Consider the following 19,338-nt stretch of genomic DNA (forward strand, 5'->3'; position numbering starts at 1 on the left):
GTCTCTCATGAATAAATAAATAAAATCTTTAGATTTATCTTTAGAGAAATATTTATCCTTAGATTCTATTCACTTATTCATGAGAGACACAGAGAGAGATGATTCTCTTGAACTGAGCAGGGGATGCTCCCTTGGGGACTACAGGAGTCATAGCAGGTATGTGGGCAGATGTGAGTGCAGCCAGCTCTCAAGGTCACAGAGACCCCAAGGGACTGGTGCAGGGACAGTGTGGAGGCTGGCAGGGTCCAGGCAGAAAGGACAGTGAGGAGGGGATGCTTCAGGAGCAAATCGGGAGGGGGAGAGAAGCTATGCATCTCAGGGAGGGCAGCACAATGTACCCCGCCACAGCCAATTGTCACCTTGCTCTGATCCTTATATACCCAGGTTTATTCACTCACAGGCTTGGGGGCAAGAGACTCCGAGATTCACACTAAGATCTGACTGAGGAGATAGGAGTTAACAGAATGATTTTTTAGAGAGTACAGAACATCAAGCGTCAAAGTCCGTTTATTTGATGTGCATGGATTAAATCTCCATCCAAAGTCAAGCGTGTCCCCAGGACATAAGTTTGCCCAACCTATCTGACCCTGTCTACCAGTGACATGCTGGCAGTAGAGCTTCAGCATCATTTGACTCCCAGGTCTGTCCCTGCCCAGATCCAACTTGCTGTGACCTCAGGCTACCTCACTGAACCTTAGTTTATTCCTCTGTGAAGTGGGTTCATGCTCCTTAATGGATGAGATAGTGTCCAAGTGTAAGAGGAAGATCGAAAATGTGATTATCCTTTATCCTCTCCTCTTGCTCCCAGGGTCAGGGGCCATGTGATGTCTGACCCTCCAGAGGGAGGAAAACAAGGAGGAGGTAAAGGTAGAAGAGCTGGTGTCCAACTCTCAATGAATCTCTGATATGCTCTGTGACCTTGGTCAAGTTGTTGACCCTTTCTAGGCCTCAGTTTCCCCATCTGTGAAATGGGGTGCAGGGTTGTGCCTGAGGACCTCCCAAATCCTTGTTATGGTTCAGACATGTTCCAGAGGGGACTCCAACATCTTTCTATCGTACATAGAGAGAAATCTGGCTTCATTTTAGGGGAGCAGGCAAGAGTGCAGCATCTAAAACTAGGGGCTGGCTAGAGGGTGCTGGATAAAATGATCTCCTAAAGGCAGGGCTTCACCTCTTTCCATAGGGCAGGGACACACAATCCCAAACTCATTTGCACAGGACACAGTCTAGCTGGTCAGAGCCCGAGGCTGTTCTTCTGTGGCCTGGGAGGGCCCATCTTGAGGTTCCATCCCAGGTGGTCAGTCCCCTCTGCTGGCTCAGAGGTCTGTCTCCCGAAGGTCCTGACCATGGTCACGTGCACTTCTGGGGGTCCAGGAGCCAGCTCCATTCACCTCCTTCTGCCCCAGGAAGAGCAGATGGTCCTCGTCACTGGGCAGGAAGTCAGGGGGCCTCTTGGTTCCAGGGGGCAGTTCCTCAGCACCCTGGAATGAAAAGAGAAGAAAGACCCCTTCAGAGACCCTGTTCTGCTCTGTATCAGCTCCTCCCCCAGAAGGGATCACTGAGGCCTACAAGGGCAGAACCTGGGCAGGGTTGTACAACTGTCCCCTTGGTCAATGCATCAGCCAGTCCTGTCCCTTCTGCCTCTAGAACCTCCATTTTGCTCTCTGACTTTCTCCCTGCTCCCTTTCAAGAAGATCAATATTTCCCCACAACAGCTGAAAGGAGCTTTAAAAACACTCCAGCCAAATCCCTTCCCTCTCCATATCTCCCCTCTCAAGCTTCTGGCCTCAGCCTTTGCACCTGCTGTACTCTCCATCAAGAATGCCCTTCCCGGGATCCCTGGGTGGCGCAGCGGTTTGGCGCCTGCCTTTGGCCCGGGGCTGATCCTGGAGACCCGGGATCGAATCCCACGTCGGGCTCCCGGTGCATGGAGCCTGCTTCTCCCTCTGCCTGTGTCTCTGCCTCTCTCTCTCTCTCTGTGTGACTATCATGAATAAATAAATAAAATCTTTAAAAAAAAAAAAAAAAGAATGCCCTTCCCCCGAGTTTCTTAGGGCTGGCTCTTCCTCCTTAGGGGCTCCCTCTCTTACCTCTTCCAAGAGGCCACCCTCATCACAATACCCTGTTTTATTGTATTCATTACCTGCTGAGATCCTACTCATGTCTCAGTTTAGCTTTCACCAGCTCTTCCTAGACAGTGGACAAAAACCCCCACCTAGCATAGGGTTGGGGCCACAGCAAGTTGTAAGAAATGAGAAAATGAAACAGGGATTCCAGAGCAGGGGCAGGTCTGGATCAGGGACAGCATTTTCCAAATTCAGGGCATTCACATAGCAACCACATGACTTTGGCTGAAGTTGGCCTATGCCAGTCATGTTTCTTGTGTAAGATTTTCTCTAAGTTGACTCACTTTTGAATTAAATACTTTTATAGGAGAGACTTTATATCAATACCGTAAAGGTAAACCAGTTTCACCTGCCACAGCCTGGAAGTAATCCAAGGAAATAAATAGTATGAAATTCTGCTCAGTCTTTGTTAAAAGGTGTAATAACAAGTGTTGAAGACAAGTCAGCTCTCAACTGAGCCTTTTCAATGGAAGATGTTGAGAAAGATGGTGGCCCATCATGTCCCTCCCCTGAATTATGGCCATGCCCAGGGCACCTCAGGTCATTTCACTGCCCCTCCCCCTGCTCTGGGAGCCAGCCCTGTGACTCACCTTCCCCAAGCTGTCATCCAAGGTAGCCACTTCCTCCTTGGGGGCCACCGATGCTGTCTGCCGTGCAAGGTCCCACCACAGCAGCCCAGGACCCAAGGCACTGCGCTTGGTGGGGCCTGAGGGAAATGAGGGTATTTAGTAAAGGAGTGACGGCAACTGGAGAGGGAGGGGAAGGGAGAGCTCTGATGGGTTCCAATCCAAGATTCAATAATGACCCACTGGCAGGCCTGTCCCCTTCTCTGGGCTTCAGTTTTCTCATCTACACAGTGAAGGGAGGTAATATCAGTGGGTGGTTCACTATCTCCCCAGCATCTAGAGTAGCGTCTGGCACAGGGAAGGACTCAGTAAAGCCCCGGTGAAGGTAAAGGCTGAGACACAGGAAGAAAGAACAGGTACTGTGATCACTATTGATTTCTCTTGGTCTCTTTCCACTTCTCGGTGGCGTTCAGAATTCCCGGAGGGACACGGAAGCGCCAAGGCCCTGCTGAGAAGACATTTCAGCACAACGGACAGCGCCTCGCGGTTCCGGCCGGTATCCTCCAGCGAGGACTTAGTTTTGGAGGCACGTAAGGGACTAGGAGGCAGGAGGAAGGGTGGGGCGGGTGGTGCCTCAGTTTCTTCTGCCTTTGCAAAACGAGACAAGCGCCGCGAGGTGCGGGGTCGTCCCAAAAGCGACACAGCATAAAGGGTGCTGATGCATCCAGCACGCAGTGGCCATTTGGCTGACCAGAATGTCCTTCCTCTTCTTCCTGCCCGGTGCGTCCTGGAGGCAGGGGGACTGGTGAGGTGATCTCTGAGGAGGCCATCCGCCCTGCTTACCTGTCAAGCAGCTGACGAGGGCTCCACATAGCACAGTGCTCATCGTGCCCAGGGCGCCATAGTAAAGATAGGAAATGGCGTAGAAGCTGTCAGCCAAGGCAGGTCGGCCCAGGTCCGCTCCAGGGCTAGGGATGGGAGAGGTGGGCATGAGTCCAAAAGCTTCTCCCAGTCTGTCCACTTCCTCCCATCTCCACTGTCACAACCTAGCCCAGTCTTCCATTTTTTTTTTTTTTTTAAGATTTTGTTTGTTTGTTTATGAGAGATACAGAGACACAGGCAGAGACACAGGCAGAGGGAGAACAGGCTCATGCAGGGAGCCCGATGTGGGACTCGATCCTGGGACTCCAGGATCATGCCCTGGGCCGAAGGCAGACACTGAACTGCTGAGCCACCTAGGCATCCCCCAGTCTCCCATCATTGCTCACTCAGATGTGTGCAGTAGCCACTTCTCTTTCTCTCTGGCTAACCCACTCCCACCCACAGGGATTCTCTACACACAGCCAGAGGGAGCATTACTGAAATGTAACTCAGATGACCTTCTGCCACTGCTCACCACTCTCTGTGGCTCCCTATTTCCCTCAGAATCTACCCAAATTAAACTCTTAGGAGAAAATATAGGTGTGCATCTTTAGACCTTGGATTTGGTAATGGTTTCTTAGATCTGACACAAAAAGCACAAGCAACCCAAAAAAACATAAATTGGACTTCATCAAAACTGAAAACTTGTGTGTGTCAAAGGACACTATCAAGAGAATGAAAAGACAACCCACAGAATGGAAGAAAATATTTGCAAATCATACATCTGATAAGGATCTAGTGTACAGAATACATAAAGATTTAAAGAATATACAAATTACAACTCAATAATAAATAAAAAATGAGCCAATTGAAAAAATGGGCAAAGGGTTTAAATAAGCATTTTTTAAAAAGATTTTATTTATTTATTCATGAGAGAGAGAGAGAGAGAGAGAGAGAGGCAGAGACACACACAGGCAGAAGGAGATGTAGGCTCCATGCGGGGAGCCTGACGTGGGACTCAGTCCCGGGTCTCCAGGATCAGGCCCTGGGCTGAAGGCGTTGCTAAACCACTGAGCCACCCGGGCTGCCCTAAATAAGCATTTCTCCCAAAAAAAGGGAGAGAGGTGCCTGGGTGGCTCAGAGAGTTAAGCATCTGTCTTCAGCTCAGTTCATAATCTCTGGGTCCTGAGATCAAGCCCCAAGTCAGGCTCCCTGCTTGGCAAGGAGTCTGCTTCTCCTTCTGCCTCTGCCCCTGCTCATGTGCGCACTCTCTCTCCCTCTCTCTGTATCTATCTCTCTGTATCAAATGAACAAATAAAATCTATTTTTTAAAAAAGGGATAAATCCGGGACGCCTGGGTGGCTCGGTGGTTGAGCGTCTGCCTTTGGCTCAGGGTGTGATCCTCAGTCCGGGGACCGAGTCCCGCATCGGGCTCCCTGCATGGTGCCTGCTTCTCCCTCTGCCTGTGTCTCTGCCTCTCTCTCTGTTTCTCATTAATAAATAAATAAAATATTTAAGAAAATAAAAAAAATAAAAAAGGGATAACTCTGGCTAATAAACACATGAAAATATGGTCAATCATTAGTTATTAGGAAAATGCAAATCAAAATTACAATTGGTAATTTTGGGGGATGGAGAGACGGGTGAAACAGGTGGAGGGTAGAGGGGAGTACAGGCTTCCAGTTTTGGAATGAATACAGCACAGGGATAAAGGCACAGTATAGAGAGTACAGTCAACAGGATTGTAACAGCGCTGCAACGTGACAGACAGCAGCTACACTTGTGGTGAGCACAGCATGACGTACAGAGATGAGGAATCACTATATCATACACCTGAAACACAAGAATATTATGTGTCAACTAAACTCAACTAAAAATTTTTTTAAAAGATTTCATTTATTTATTTATGAGAGACACACAGGGGAGCCCGAAGCGGGACTCGATCCTGGGACTCTGGGATCACACCCTGAGCTGAAGGCAGACGCTCAACCGCTGAGCCACCAGGCGTCCCATCAAAGAAAAATTCTTTTTTTTTTTTTTTTAATTCCTTAAAATATTCTGGAGTTGGAAAATATTTTGGAACCTGATAGTGGTATGGATTGCACAACTTTGGAAATATATGAAAAACCAATGAGGGGTGCCTGGGTGGCTCAGCGGTTTGGCACCTGCCTTCAGCCCAGGGCGTGATCCTGGAGTTCCAGGATCGAGCCCCCCGTCGGGCTCCCTGCATGGAGCCTGCTTCTCCCTCTGCCTGTGTCTCTGCCTCTCTCTCTGTAGTGCTCATTAATAAATAAATTTAAAAAAAAAAGAAAGATGAACTAAAAGGTAAAAGAACAAAAAGCCTACAGTGAGATATCATTTCACACTCACTAGGATAGCTAGAATTTTAAAAAATGGAAAATAGCATGTTTTATCAAGGATGTGGATAAAGAAAATGTGGTCCATCCATACAGGGAATATTATTCAGTCATAAAAAGGAATCGAGCCCCACTATGTGCTACAATGTGGATAAACCTTGAAAACACCAAAAACAAAACAAAATAAAAACCGTGAAAACATCATGCTGAGAGAAAGAAGCCAAACAAAACAGGCCATATATTGTATAACTCCATTTATGAGAAATGTTCAGACAGGCAAATCCATAGCAACAGAAAGAGGATTAGCAGTTGCCAGGGGTTGGAGGGAGGGGGAGATGGGGAGTGACTGCTCATGGGGATGAGGCTTCCTTTTGAGGTGATGAAAATGTCCTTGAGTTAATGGTGATGGTTGTATAACCTTATGAATACGCTAAAAATTTCTTTTAAATGGTTAATTTTATGGTTTGTAAATTATATCTTAGTAGTAATAATAATAATACAGAATCAGACCAAATTCTTCTGGCTGGACTCCATCTCCTATCCTTTCTCGGCTCACTAAATACACCCCATCCTCACCATAGCTGGAATGCACTAAACTGGACCCGACCTCAGGGCCTTTGCACCTTCCCTTCTCTCCATTGGGAATGCCCTTCCTTCACCTCCTCCTGAGCACATTCCTCCTTTTCATTTGAGACCCAGTTTAAGAGTCCCCCGTTCCCCACCACACCCCTGAGGCCACACCCACACTCAGACCAGTCTGCTCACCTGGGGTTCCTGCTGGAGGTGTTGTTGGCAAGGAGCAGGCCCATGAGGTCAGAGGCGTTCGCTGAGGGCACAGCACAGCCAGCAGACGATGATGGCAGGACTCCCAAGGACTGGTTGCTAGGCGGGTATAGAGTGGCACCCACGGCCACCCACAGTGAGAGCACCAAGCCCGAGGCCAGCCCAGAGAGGACACCCTGGGGGGAGAGCCCAGATCAGGAGAGAGAGGCCTTGTGCCCTCCCGGCCCCAAGCCACCCCCCTCACCGGTCCCCACTCACCGGTATGTTGCAGGCCGGGAGAAACATTCCCAGGATGAAGGCTCCAAGGAGGGGGCCGCTGATGACTCCCATGACGGTGAAGGAGCCCTGGGAGAGGGGGTGGTGAGCTGAGGCAGAGGCGTCCTACCTCTCCTGGCCTCCGTGTCCCTAAAGAGGGGAGGCGGTACTCCCCATTCCTGCCTCTCTCCCCTGTGTGGGAGGCAAAGATGCCACATTCTCTCTGTCCTGACAAATTCTGGTCCCCCCTCCAAGCCACCACCCCCTACCTCCCACCTCCCACTGCCACCAGCCAGGTGGCTGCAGAAAGTATCAAGCTGGTGGGAAAAGTAGGGTCCCCCACCCCCGGGCTTCAGTTCCATGCCCATGATGCAGCTCCTTGCGGAGATGGGGCTGGGTCAGGGAGGGGGGGGCTCACCTGGAGGACGCCTCCCCCCAGCAGCGAGGACAGAGCCGCCACCGTGAGGCAGGCTGAGCCATAGATGAGTGCTATGGCAGATGGAGGCGACATGGTCAGCGGGGAGATGTCCTCGTGCCCCCCACCCTCAACCCGAGTCTCCCCAACTCACAGAGCCCCTTGGAGATGAGTACGAGTCTCCGGGGCGCGAGGCTCGGCAGCCGAGGTTTGATGAGGTCCTCCACGGTGACTGCAGCCATGGCGTTGATGCTGGTAGAGGCGGTGCTGAGAGTGGGGTGGGGAGGGTGGTCAACAGGCCTCCTCGAGGGACGGGCCACACCTCCCCTGGGTCTACCTGCTGGCGCAGGCCCCAGCTGCTCATACCATCTGACTTTCCTGCACCCCACGAGGCGCGGTGACAAAATTCCCTAAGAGTGGAGGCGATGTCCACCCCCCCATCCCTGCCCCTAGACCCGAGACACCCCCACGGGAGCAAGGACACACATGACCACGGACACGAATGACACAAGTTCTCATTACACAGCAATAGTAGGGTGCAGAGCACTGCTGCATGGCACCCCGGTCGCAGCAGAAGCAGGGGTGTGCCAGAAGTCATGGAGTATTTGAAAACACTACAATGTGAGGCCCCCGAGGGCAGGATCAGGGGACCACTTGGTCACCGCTGTATCCTGGGATCTAGAACAGCAGTACCTGCCACATAGTAGGTGCTCAGTAAACAGTTGTTTGGAGGAGGAAGGAAGGAAAGAAGGAAAGGAGAGGGGGGTCAGGTGTGGCCCTGCCAGGTGATAAGATGGAAAACCCCACAGCTGGGGTCCTTGTCCCCAGGGTGTGCCTTCCACTGGAGCCCACCTGAGCTGGGCGCTGAGGACCAAGAAGGAACTGTCAATGATGGATATGCCCAGAACATTCCATCCCACAGGGGGACAGCCAGTAGGGGCAAGGAGACCCCAGGGGGCTCAAACGTGGCGGGGTGAGCAAGCAGGGCCGCTCACCTGAGGGTGCCACTGTAGGCACAGGCCAGAAAGAGCCCAGGGACTCCAGGCAGGTCCTCGAAGATGTCCAGCACCAGCAAGGGCATGTACTGGGGGGAGCCAGGCATTGATCTTTGGGACAATGCACCCCAAGGACTGGGGATTCCGTCCTCACGCAGCATGTCCCCAGGGCCCCGTGCAGATCGGAACTCAGGTGGGCACTTAGTGTGCGTTCGTGGGTTGACTGCATGCACCGAAGGACTGTCACCGAGCCCGCCCCTCCCCACGCACAGGGCCCTGGGATCCCAGTGAGGCAGAGTCCCGTGTCACCCCCGCTTTACTGACAAGGATGGTGAGGCCAACAGGTGCAGGCCATGGCTGTGGTTGGAGAGTCAGCTGGGGGGGCGGGGGGGCGGGGGGGCAGCGGGCCGGATAGCCTTCCATCTCCTGCCAATTCTGAACTGACTCTGAACAAGGCATGGGTCCTGGCCCTGGTGCTACCCCGGACTCACCTGTGGACCTCAGGCAGCTGCTTCCCACCCACGCCAGCCTCAGTTTCCTCATCTATAAAGTGGGGGCCATGACAGCCTTGGCCTCATCACATGCTGAAGGATTTTATGGGAGACTAACCGCTCGTGAAGGGAATAGCGTGAGGCCCAGGGTAGGTGCTTGGGGCACGAGAGCTGGCGATCATGTAATTCTCAACACCATCATTGCGTGCTGAACCGTGGTCCCATCTCCTCCCTGCTGTCCCTCAGGGAGTCTCTGACTCTAAATCTGAATGTGCCCTTCCCCTGCTCACACACCCTCTGTGGCTCCCCATTGCCTCTCAGCCTTGTCTTTCTCACTCCTTCCAGAACCTCCTCTGAGCCAAGCTCTTTGTTGCCCCTGGACCTGCGCTCAGGCTGTTCTCTGCTAGGAATGCCGTTCTAGCTTGGCCCCAGGGGTCCATCCACGCAGAAGTTCAGAGTCGGGGTGGGGAGGGCCGGAGTGGCCTAGGAGCCTGGGCCAAACTCACCTGGTCCGGGGCAGAGATACGCCCTGCAAGGAGAGGGTCACAGTCTATATAGATGGCGAACATGATGATGCCACAGCCAGCAGCGCTTAACACGATCAAGAACAGGCCCAGCTGGTTGATGAGCAGGGCCCTGTGGGGAGGGGCAGCCTTCAGGCTGGGGAGGGGGCAGCTCGTCCCAGAGGCCCTCACCCTGCCCCTCCTAAACACTCACAGCTTGGCCTGCTTCTCTGTGCGACAGGCCACATAGCGCTGCACCTGGGCTTGGTTCACACCGTACATTGAGAGCCACACCAACGTGCCACCCACCACAAAAGTCCAGAATGTGTAGCGGCTCCGCGGGTCCAGGTCAAAGCTGGGTGGGACAAGACAGCCATATGGGAAGGCCACACAGACTTCCCCCTCCCAAGGGCCCCAGATGGCCGTTCTGAACCTTAAGGGCCTCAAAGGGACTTTTGGGGTGGGTTTTGAAGTGTGAGTAGGAGTTGGCCAGACTGAAAATTTATTTGTTGACTGAGTGGTCCATGTGTGCATTCAAAAACCTTTCTGTGCCCAGCTAGGACCTCAGAGAACCTTCAGTCTCCAGCCTGGGCTGGGGGACAGATGGTGGGACAGATGGAGGGATGGGGGCTAGGGCAGTCTAGAGAGGGGAAGCAGATGTTTGGTCTGTCGGGAGTCTGGGAAGGGAAGCAGGGAGGGCTTCCTGGAGCAGGAGGCATTGGTTGGCTTCTCCCAGGGCGGAGGGATGTCAGCTCCACCTTTTTCAGTACCCTCACTACATTTTCACTCACTCCATCAGGTTGATCCGGGAGTGATTCTGGGCAATCTCAAGCATGTGCCTGGGCCCACCCGCCAGCATGGTCCCGCGGGCCAGGACCACCCAAAAGCCAGTTAGCATCACCACGACCTGGAACACATCAGTCCAGACCACAGCCTTCATACCGCCCTGCAAGACGTGACAGATGGGGAGACAGGGGGTCAGACAGGGATCTGTCTGAGGCCAACCCAGCTTGGCTTTCGGCAGTGGCTGGGACCGATGCTCCTCTCTGCCTGTTTCCTCATTTGCAAAATGCAGCTGTTGTGAGGATTTAATTAGTTCATTAATTAGGAAAATCTTTGGAATAGCACCTAGCACGTACCAGTTCCTTGAGTAATGGCTGCCAGCAGTATCATTACTACGACGACGACGACTACTACTACTATTACTACTATTACTACTACTACTACTACTATTACTACTACTACTACTACTACTACGATTACTTAGCTGTTGCTTTTACCTTTCCAGCCTCCGTATCTTTGCCTTCCCCTGGGAGCCCCTGGATTTTCCCTTGGAGAAGCCCCTTCTCCCTCACAGGCCATTCTTGGAAAGCTGATCCTTCTACTCCCAGCTCCAGAAACAGCCAACCAGAACATCTTCCCCGGCCCCCCAAACTTCTGTGATTGGTTCATCCTGCACCCAAGACTGAGGCCAACCCATCCTGAAATAGGAACCCACTTCTTGAGCTGATGGGATCCCCGAGACATGGGAGAGGGACCCAGAGGACTCTGTGGCAGCCACCTGGATGCAGCCACTCCTGAAGCTAGCCTATCCCTGGACTCTCAGCAGTGAGCCGTTCAACTGACTTGTCCTCATTAAGATGAGGAAACAGGGGCCCAGCTGAGATGCAGGCTTGCGGGGCAGGAAGGGAAAGTAGGGAGTGGATGATGGCTTCAGGGTCTCCCCCACACAGTGTGCATGGAGCCCCCACCCCCCGCAGTGGGGCGGGGTGGGGGTGTCACTCACCACCGTCGTGTAGAAGGTACAGATGGCTCCAGTGGACAGGATCGATGCCCAGATGTCCAATCCAGTCACTGTGCAAGGAACTCCCCCCATTAGGCCTCCAGGCAGGGTGCAAACTTGGCCCCCAGTGTCTAGGGCCCTCCTCTCTCCAGGATTCTTCCCTCCCCAAGTCTCTCCTGGGGCTGCCCTGCCCCTCCCCTTCGTCTCAGAGCCTTTGCCCCCTCCGGTCACCCTCCCTAGATCTCCCAGAGTCAAACCTTGATTCAGGATGAGCGCGGGGGCGTAGATCACGATGCCAGTATACAGCACCTACGAGGAGAGCCGGGACCAGGTGAGGCCCGCGGACGGCGGGGAAGGGGGTAGGAGAGGAAGGTGGTGGCGGAGCCCGTGGTGCCTGGCGAGTAGGGGACAGGGCAGAGTGGGGGCGCGGTCAGCAGGCCGGGGCCAGAGAGGTGGAGGATGCGCCCTGGAAGGGTCTTACAGGATGGGGTGGGACCCACGGGGCGGGGCCGAGAGGATGGGGCGGGCTGTGGGCGGGGCCGCCGCCGCCGGGATCCCAGGCTGGACCTGAGAGGGACCCCGCGGGCGGGGGCGGGGCCGAGGCCACTCACTGTGGCCACCAGGTACTGCAGGGTCCCGCAGAGCCGCACAGCGCGGCTGAAGCGCAGCTCCAGGTACTGCAAGGAGGGGCCGAGGCTCGTGGTCACCTGGACAGGTCCTACCCAGGAGGTCGAGGCCTCTGGGGTACTTCCCCCGCCCTCGCGGCTTCTCCCCTCCCTCCGGACGCCGGCTTCTCTCTCCGCTCTCGCCCGTGGGGGGGCCCCCCGCCAAGCGAACACATTCCGATCAGTCTGCACACACCTGTGCACACGGAGTGTGCCCAGGAAGACGGATCCATCCAATGCGCACCTTCCTCCGCCCCCACCGGTGGCTAATTGGCCCCCCGGGGCGGCGCCGCTCTGACCCTACAAGCGCACTCTACAGTGCCTGTGGCCAATTGTTATTGGTCGCCTACTGTATACGGGTCACGATTTTAATCACAGTACCCACTGCCCTGGAGGGAGGTCCTCTAATTAGCCCAGTCTGACACTTGGGAAGCCCGAGCGGAGTAGGTGGGGGGAAGTCGGGTTTCGAACCCTCGGCTCGCTGCCGATCGCCCGGGTGTGCGCACGCCCGGGCATGTGGGGGGCAGGTTTGTGCCTGTCCAGGCTCTGTGCACACCTGGCTCCGCCTTGCGTGGGCTTCCACGGAGGAGAACCGGGACGGTGGCTCCTCTTCCTCCTTCCTGCCTCTCACCCCATTGCCTGGGGCTACTTCCCAGAACCCTCCGCACCCGTCCGCCTGGGGCCTCCCGGCTAAAGCACCGGGGAGCACCAGGGAGCCCGCCGGCGGCCCCCCGGCACGGCACTTCAAAGCCCCAGGGCCTCCCCGCCACATCCCCGTTCTGAGCCGGGCAGGTCCTGCCTCCGGGCCTCTGCCCGGTACCTGGTAGGTGCTGGTGAGGCCCAGGCGGTAGAAGACGGGCATGAAGAACACGGCCGTGAGCAGGCAGTTGAGCAACTGTCCCAGGCACATCCCCAGGAACTTGAAGCCGTAGCGGTAGGCCTCGGCGGGCACGCCCAGCACCTGTACCGCCGACATGAAGCTGGCGGCCAGCGAGAGGCCGACGGGCAGGGCCGCCAGGCGCCGGCCCCCGGTGAAGAAGTCCTCGGCGCTGCGCTGCCCGCCCCGCGCCAGCCCGACCCACAGCCCGATGCCTGTGGACACCAGCAGCATGAGCGCGAAGACCCCGTAGTCCCAGGCTCCGAACGTGGCCCGCGCCCCTGCCTCGACGGCGGCCATGAGGTCGCAGGTGCGGGGCCAGGCGCGCCCTCGGCCCTTCCGCCACCCCGCGCCCGGGTAAGGGAAGCGGGCAGCGGCCGAGGACGCAGGGCGGCGGGCGCGGGGAGATGCTCGGCCTCTGCGGCGAGGCCGCACACCTGTGTCCTTCGGCCCCTGGCGGGAGGCGGCCAAAGGGGCTCGGGCCGGGGCTCCCGGGCGGGGAACCTGGGTCCTCGCTGCGGTCGTGCGCCTCTGTCCCTGCTCTCCGTCTGCGCGTCTGCCTCGCCGTCCGTCTGTCCGTCCCCCTCGCCCCCCGCGCGCTCCGGCCGGCCTCTAGCGGAGCAGCCGTCGGTCCCTCTCCCTGGGAGCTGGGCTCAGCGCCGACAACCGGTCTCCGTGGGGCCTGGAGGGGTGGCTCCCGGCGACCCGCGGCGGATTTATTGGGCTCCCGGGTCCGCGAAACCCCGCCCCTGGAGTTGGTGGCGGGCGGGACCCGCACCCTTTCCGCCCGGGACTGGGCCAGATAGGCCAGGCCCCGGCACGTGGATGGCAGCTGGGGTGGGGGTGGGGTGAGGCTCCCACATACCCCTCTTACTTCGGTGGCACTTCCCCTCACTCCGGGCTGTTCAAGTGCCCCGTGGACAGGTGGGGACCTGAGGCTCACGGAGCCTGTCGCTCACCTGGGGGACGCGGCTGGGAGCAGGGGCTGCAGCGTTCAAATCCCCGCCGTGCTTCTGTACCCTAAGCCAAGCGGAGCTAGTGCTTGCTCCCACAGACAGGGGGCACTTTCTGGGTTGCCCTGGCACTGGGGGAGAACTCGTCCTGCTTGGACCCCGCCCCCAACCGGCTCCTGGACCCTTTCTCCAGAGCCAGGGGGAGGGCCTCACCAAACCGCACCCCTACCCCCCCACACAGGCCAAGCTGAGAGACATTGGGGTTCAGATCCTAAATGCATACATACTTGGGAGAGTCTTTGTCATTGTGCCTCAGTTTCCTCATCTGTAAATGGGGATAAAGTAGCCCCTGGCTCGAGGAATAAATTGAATCCACATAGTAAGAGCCTGGCACAGAGTAAGCCCCTCATCTGTCAGTGTCTTCATTCATTTGTTGTTTCCTGCACCAAATATTCATGGAGCCTCTGTCCTGTGTCAAGCGTTAAGTGTCTAAAGTAGTCATGGGGGAAGAACTGTGAGTGGCCTTGAATCTAAAGAAATGGGGGGGCCCATGACTACTTGGGAGATGGTGTCTGGCATTCTCCCTGGCACGCAAATGGGGAGACCCAGGTTGGGGAAGAGACATCCCTTGCGTGGGGTCATGCCATCAAGGGACCCAGACACTGCTGTCTTGGGGCGATTTGCTGGTGGACCAGAGGGACTTTGGTCTCTGGAGGCTCTCACCCTGGGTTCAAGTCCTGAACTGGTCTCCCAAAACTGGGTTCCCTGCTCCACAAGCCGGAGGGATCTAGACTTCCGCAAGGTGAATGCCCGGGCCTTGGAGTCCTGTCCAAGCCTCTGTCGCCTCCTGGTGGTCCCTGGCCGACAGGCACCACTCCAGTTGGTCCAGCATCCCCCACGGATCCCTTCGTGTCCCCCGGGCTCTCCCTCTCCACCCGTGCTGGGGTGCTGGCCTGACCCCCACCCCTGGGGACTGGGATACCAAGGCTGCCACACATGCCTCTGTTGCCCGCTGCCATGCACTCCTCCCCCTGGGCCAGGAGGGTGGGGAGAGGACACTGAGTTCCTTTTCCTTCCCTCACCATTTTTCAGTCCCTCCCGCGCTCACCTTCATGGAAAACCTGGTGAGAAAGGAGAAATCCGGGAGGGGATCCCTTCCTGAAAGCCATACAATCGAATGCAAACATATGCCAATTGTTGCCGAGCTTACAAACCAGTCCTCCCTCCCCAGGGAGGCTCTGGGAGTGGTTACCATCTGCTGCCCGCCTTCTCTTCCTCTAGAGGTGGGAGGTTACAGAAGGACACTTGGGCCGAGGCCCATTCATTGAGCACCTATTGTGTACTGGACCATGCACCCAGCTGCTGGGGACACAGCCGGATCCAGGCAGACTCATACTGCTCACAGGCACTTGACACTGACCGAGCCAGGAGAGGAACACATATTCCAGAAGCTGATGGATGACAAGAGTGAAGCAAGGTCAGAGATGGAGCTGGCCTGGGGGACACCTTTATGTGGGATCTCTGGGAGGGAGACTCTGAGGAGGTGATTGCAGACCTGCAGGCGGAGAATGAGCCAAGCTTGGAGAGAGGCAGGGGGAACAGCTGATGCAAAGGCCCTGAGGTGGAGCAAGTGGAGTGAGCAGAGTGAGGACAGGGAAGGCTACCAGGGACCTTGAGCCTTGGCAAAGGGTGTAGATTTTATTCTGAGGGTGCCAGGGCCACTGGAGAGTTTGGAGGAGGGGCCTAATGAGATTTGTGGACTCTGAAAAGCCCGCCATGTCCAAGGCAGCGACTGTGGGGTGGGGAGAAATGGGTGGATTCAGAACGTGTTCTGGAATTCCAAGGTGTGAGAGAAGGCCCAGAGTTGGGAACTCTGAGGGGTGGATGGGCGCATGCTTTCTGGGGTCGGACGGGTACAGGGAGCAGGGTGGGGGGATGCAGCAGCACCTTCCCTGACTGTCCAGTTCTGACCACAGGTTGGGCAGAGGCAGGACCCCGGTGGTGACGGAGCGGCAGGGAGATCCCGAGGGCCCGGCACCTGCAAGTCTTACCATGAGGGGCAGGAATGTCAGGGTGTCTCATGGCTGGCTGCTGTCCCCACCCCCACCTGCTGCCGGGGCACCGCCTAGTGTTCCCATGACAAGGCAGGGGGCAGGGGTGAGACGCTGGGAGCTACTCTGACTCCTACATGACCTTCTGGGTGTCTGGCCTTGAACTTCTCCCTTGCACTCAGTAAAAGCAAACCATTATTACCAATGGTGCTGTAGCTTTCTGTTGAGCCCACCATCCTGAAGTCCTGAGGATCCCAACTGTGATTCTAGGATTCCAGGATTCTCAGATAGTCCCTCTTGGTTTAGGATTGGGGTCAGGGGGGATCCCTGGGTGGCGCAGCGGTTTGGCGCCTGCCTTTGGCCCAGGGCGCGATCCTGGAGACCCTGGATCGAATCCCACGTCGGGCTCCCAGTGCCTGGAGCCTGCTTCTCCCTCTGCCTGTGTCTCTGCCTCTCTCTCTCTCTCTCTCTCTCTCTCTGTGACTATCATAAATAAATAAAAATTAAAAAAAAAAAAAAAAAAGGATTGGGGTCAAGTCTTCTGGGGCCCCCTGCTCGTCTTGTTTTGGTGTCTGCCCTTGCCTGATGGTTCCGACCCAGGAGTGGGGTACAGGGAGGGGCAGCTGGTGACCTCTTTCCCCAGGGCTCCTGGCCTGCCAGCCTGGGCACCTGGCCAAATCCAGGCACAGGACCTGGGAGCACCTCAGCACCTGAGGTTGGAGGGGCCCACTAGGGCCATGCTGGTTCCAAATTCCTGTCCTTGTCATCCTCAGTTGGCTGGGTGACCCCAGCAGAGTCATCCCCTCCCTGGGCCCCAGGCAACCAGAGGGGTGTCAACGGTCCCAGAGGCCGGTTCTGACTCACAGGCCCCACAATGAAGGGATCATCATTGCTGGTCTCCAAGCTTCTGCTCTGCTTGGATCCAGCACAACACTCTCTGGAGGATGAGGGCACAGTTCAGGAGTTCTCACATCCAGCCGGTGTCCAGACAACTGCTCTGTGCAGGGTGTATGTGTGTGTGTGTGTGTGTGTGTGTGTGTGTGTGTGTGTGTGAATTCCCAGGAGGGTTACAGGGTAGAGGGTCTGTGGCAACCTTGCTGAGTAGATGGCAGGGTGGGTGGATGTCTAGGTGTGAAAGCTGGGGCTCACTCATCTTCGGTTCATAGGTCCCTCAATAAGGGACTGACCCCATCCTTTGGCTGGTTGAGGCAGAGCCCTCTCAACTGATTGCCATGAAGCACTGATGAAGCCCCAAGGTGGGGATGGGGGTGCACAGTAGGCCTTCATGGGGCCCTCATAGAAACTAAAGCTGTGTGGATAGTGACCTGGCCCGGCAAAACCATAGGGGCCTACCTCAGGCCTCCAGATTACAGCTTAAGCAGGACTGGGGTTTCCTTCTCCCCCTTGTTCTCAGCACGTGGACATAGGATCAGGTACCCAAAGTTCTACCTTGTTGCTCTAGGGTGGCTTGATGACCAAAGAAGGCTGGCTGCCAGAGCACCAGACCTTGTGCCTATATTCCAGCCAGATGGGTATTTCCTGGAAATGGCACACATTGCTACTCTAGTATCACATGGTTACCCCAGATGAAAAGGCTGGGAAATGTATTTCTTTGTGGGTGGCATCTAGATATGGAAACCCTATTATTGAGGAAGGAGTATTTGGGGGGCAACTAGGGTTTCTGCCTCAAATCACAAGATTAATGACACCAACAAGGCAAAAAATTCTAGTCTGGTTCCCAAAAAATACCTTAAAAAAAATCAAGTGCCCTGGATAAAAAAATTTGTACCATGCATGGGGTAAAACCCATTTAGTTATTTTTCCTGTTTTTTGCCCTACCTATGAAAGCTTTTACAAAATAGTAACTTAAAAAAAAAAAAAGATAACCAGCAGTCCTATGAAGAAAAGAACCAAGTCCATACAAATGATTTTTATTTTAAGGCAAAGTGCTTACTTCCTGAAAAGAAAAAGCAAACACAAATCCTTAGAGGTGTTTTTTGTCTTTTTTTTTTCCAGCTGTCAAAGTTTGCTAACCCATGGTTGCTGACATGGTTAAATGCTATCAGGAGAGTAAACTGGAGTGTCTACAGGGTGCTGGTGCAACAGATTTTGGCAAGGTCAAAATACAAAACTTGGGTCCGGCATTGCCAGACCTAGTTGTTTACCACCATCCTTACTCCTCGTGGTGTGTACAAACAAAGCAATAGTCACTGGCTGTCATAGCCCCTCTCTGGGCCCCCAAATTACTGAGCCTGTCCTGGGGCCAGGGAGTGATAAATGTGGTCCCTACCCTCTCAGATTCAATCTGGTGGGGCACAGAAAACCCACCAATTGTCACTCTTATATGCGTGTGACTTACAAACTTTAGGAGGCCCAGCCAGTGATGATATGGAACAGCCCAGGGAGAAGGCTCAGCGAGGTCAGGCACGGAGGTAGGGAGGAACCACTTCGGAGCAGTGGGCAAAGCAGCCAGTGAAGTCCAGGAAGCCTAGTACTCTGTCCTCAGATCTTTCCCTGTGACGATGGCTGCTGGCTGTGCCCAAGCTCTGCCTTGGGCACCTCTCCAAACACAGGTGGGGTATGAAGTGACCTAGTTTTCTGGAAACCACTGGGACTGTTCCTGCCAACTAGCCACCCCCACCCCCCCAGTGGGGGAAGGGAAGCTGTACCCTTGCCTGCAATACTGCAGGCCTGATTGCTGCCCTGGCCCCTACCCCACACTGCCTTTTTGTGCTCTGGCTTCTTGATCTATTCCATGGCTCTCTGGAAGAGAAGTCACATCTCTGACTGACCTTTGCCCCCCAGTGCCTACAGTTGACTCTCCCAAGTATCAAGTGAATAAATCTGCTGAGCCCCCTAACTTTCTGATGAAGACTCATTCAGCAGACCAGGGTTGCCCAAGTTCATGCACTGAGGACTGATGCTTCCCAAGATCTGTGCTCCTAGCTGTGCCTCAGCGTCCTGATTGAGGGGGTTCAGCCAGGGTGGGATTAGCTTCATGCCTGGAATTCCCTCGAGCCTCAAGTGGTTTCTTGGAAACAGAGACCCACAGTGAGACCTTGACCTTCTTGGGCAGGATCAGGGTGTCCTTCAAGGGGGCCCCACCTAGTGAAGGACAACAGCCATAGCACAGCAAGCTGTTGGTCCTCTCTGGCGCCCCCTCATGTCTGGCCTGAGTATCCTGGACTCAAAGACCAGGGTTCTGAACCTGGAGAGGAAAATCTGCATGTGGCATGAACCAACCCTATAATCCTGATTCCTTCCAGGCACCGGACTGCCCACATCTCACCAAAGACATGGTGGTTGTGGTATGGGAAGTCAAAGCTTGTTATCTAACAAGGAAGGACAGGTTTAGGGACCAAATCTTGTGGCCTGCAAGACAAAGATCACAGCAGAGAGCCACCTGATAGGGCGGAAAACCGGGCCCTCTGGCTCTAGGATCCTGCTAACAGCCCTGGGGAGCCAAGTAGGCAGGAGAGAGAGCATTTGGGGGTGTGTGGCCTCTGCCATTCTTGGAGGCTCCCATTCTGGAGAAACCAGGTGTCTGGGCCCCACTTCAAGAGAGGAGAAGCCCTCCCAGGGCAGAGAACTCACAGCTTGGCTGTGCCCTTTTGAGTTCTGCAGGGTGTACAAAGAAAACAAATGTGTCTGAGCGCC

At 55.3% G+C, this 19,338-nt stretch overlaps 1 protein-coding gene across 7 annotated transcripts; it reads right to left on the reverse strand.

The window, feature by feature from the left end:
• Positions 1–489: 489 nt before the first annotated feature.
• Positions 490–13,065, reverse strand: SLC5A5 (solute carrier family 5 member 5). 7 transcript variants are annotated; one of them, XM_077859432.1, is made up of 15 exons: positions 12,621–13,054; positions 11,747–11,812; positions 11,393–11,444; positions 11,139–11,206; positions 10,144–10,298; positions 9,567–9,707; positions 9,356–9,440; positions 8,359–8,447; positions 7,518–7,630; positions 7,367–7,437; positions 6,952–7,038; positions 6,676–6,869; positions 3,536–3,660; positions 2,717–2,832; positions 490–1,481 (listed from the first exon to the last, which is right to left on the reverse strand). In XM_077859432.1, the coding sequence occupies exons 1-15, from the start codon at positions 12,975–12,977 to the stop codon at positions 1,317–1,319; spliced, it is 1,884 nt and encodes a 627-aa protein (XP_077715558.1). In that variant the 5' UTR covers positions 12,978–13,054; the 3' UTR covers positions 490–1,316. The 7 variants fall into 7 exon arrangements, 4 of the variants coding, with proteins under 4 accessions (XP_077715558.1, XP_077715557.1, XP_077715560.1 ...); XM_077859431.1 differs by having other exon boundaries at positions 9,356–9,485; positions 12,621–13,052; XM_077859434.1 differs by lacking the exon at positions 12,621–13,054 and adding an exon at positions 12,357–12,592 and having other exon boundaries at positions 9,356–9,485.
• Between the last annotated feature and the right edge of the window lie 6,273 nt (positions 13,066–19,338).

This window comes from Canis aureus, chromosome 19 (genome assembly GCF_053574225.1).
Source record: "Canis aureus isolate CA01 chromosome 19, VMU_Caureus_v.1.0, whole genome shotgun sequence".
In the NCBI taxonomy this organism is placed as follows: Eukaryota; Metazoa; Chordata; class Mammalia; order Carnivora; family Canidae; genus Canis; species Canis aureus.

What these genes read in the sequence shown, in the direction of transcription:
- SLC5A5 (XM_077859431.1), bottom strand. Translation starts at nt 12,977, where the DNA reads ATGGCCGCCGTCGAGGCAGGGGCGCGGGCCACGTTCGGAGCCTGGGAC. An exon ending in TGGGGGGAGGCGTCCTCCAG is followed by an intron (nt 7,039 to 7,366) that starts GTGAGCCCCCCC and finishes CCCCTCTCCCAG; the next exon opens with GGCTCCTTCACCGTCATGGG. An exon ending in CCTCGTCAGCTGCTTGACAG is followed by an intron (nt 2,833 to 3,535) that starts GTAAGCAGGGCG and finishes CATTTCCCTCAG; the next exon opens with GCCCCACCAAGCGCAGTGCC.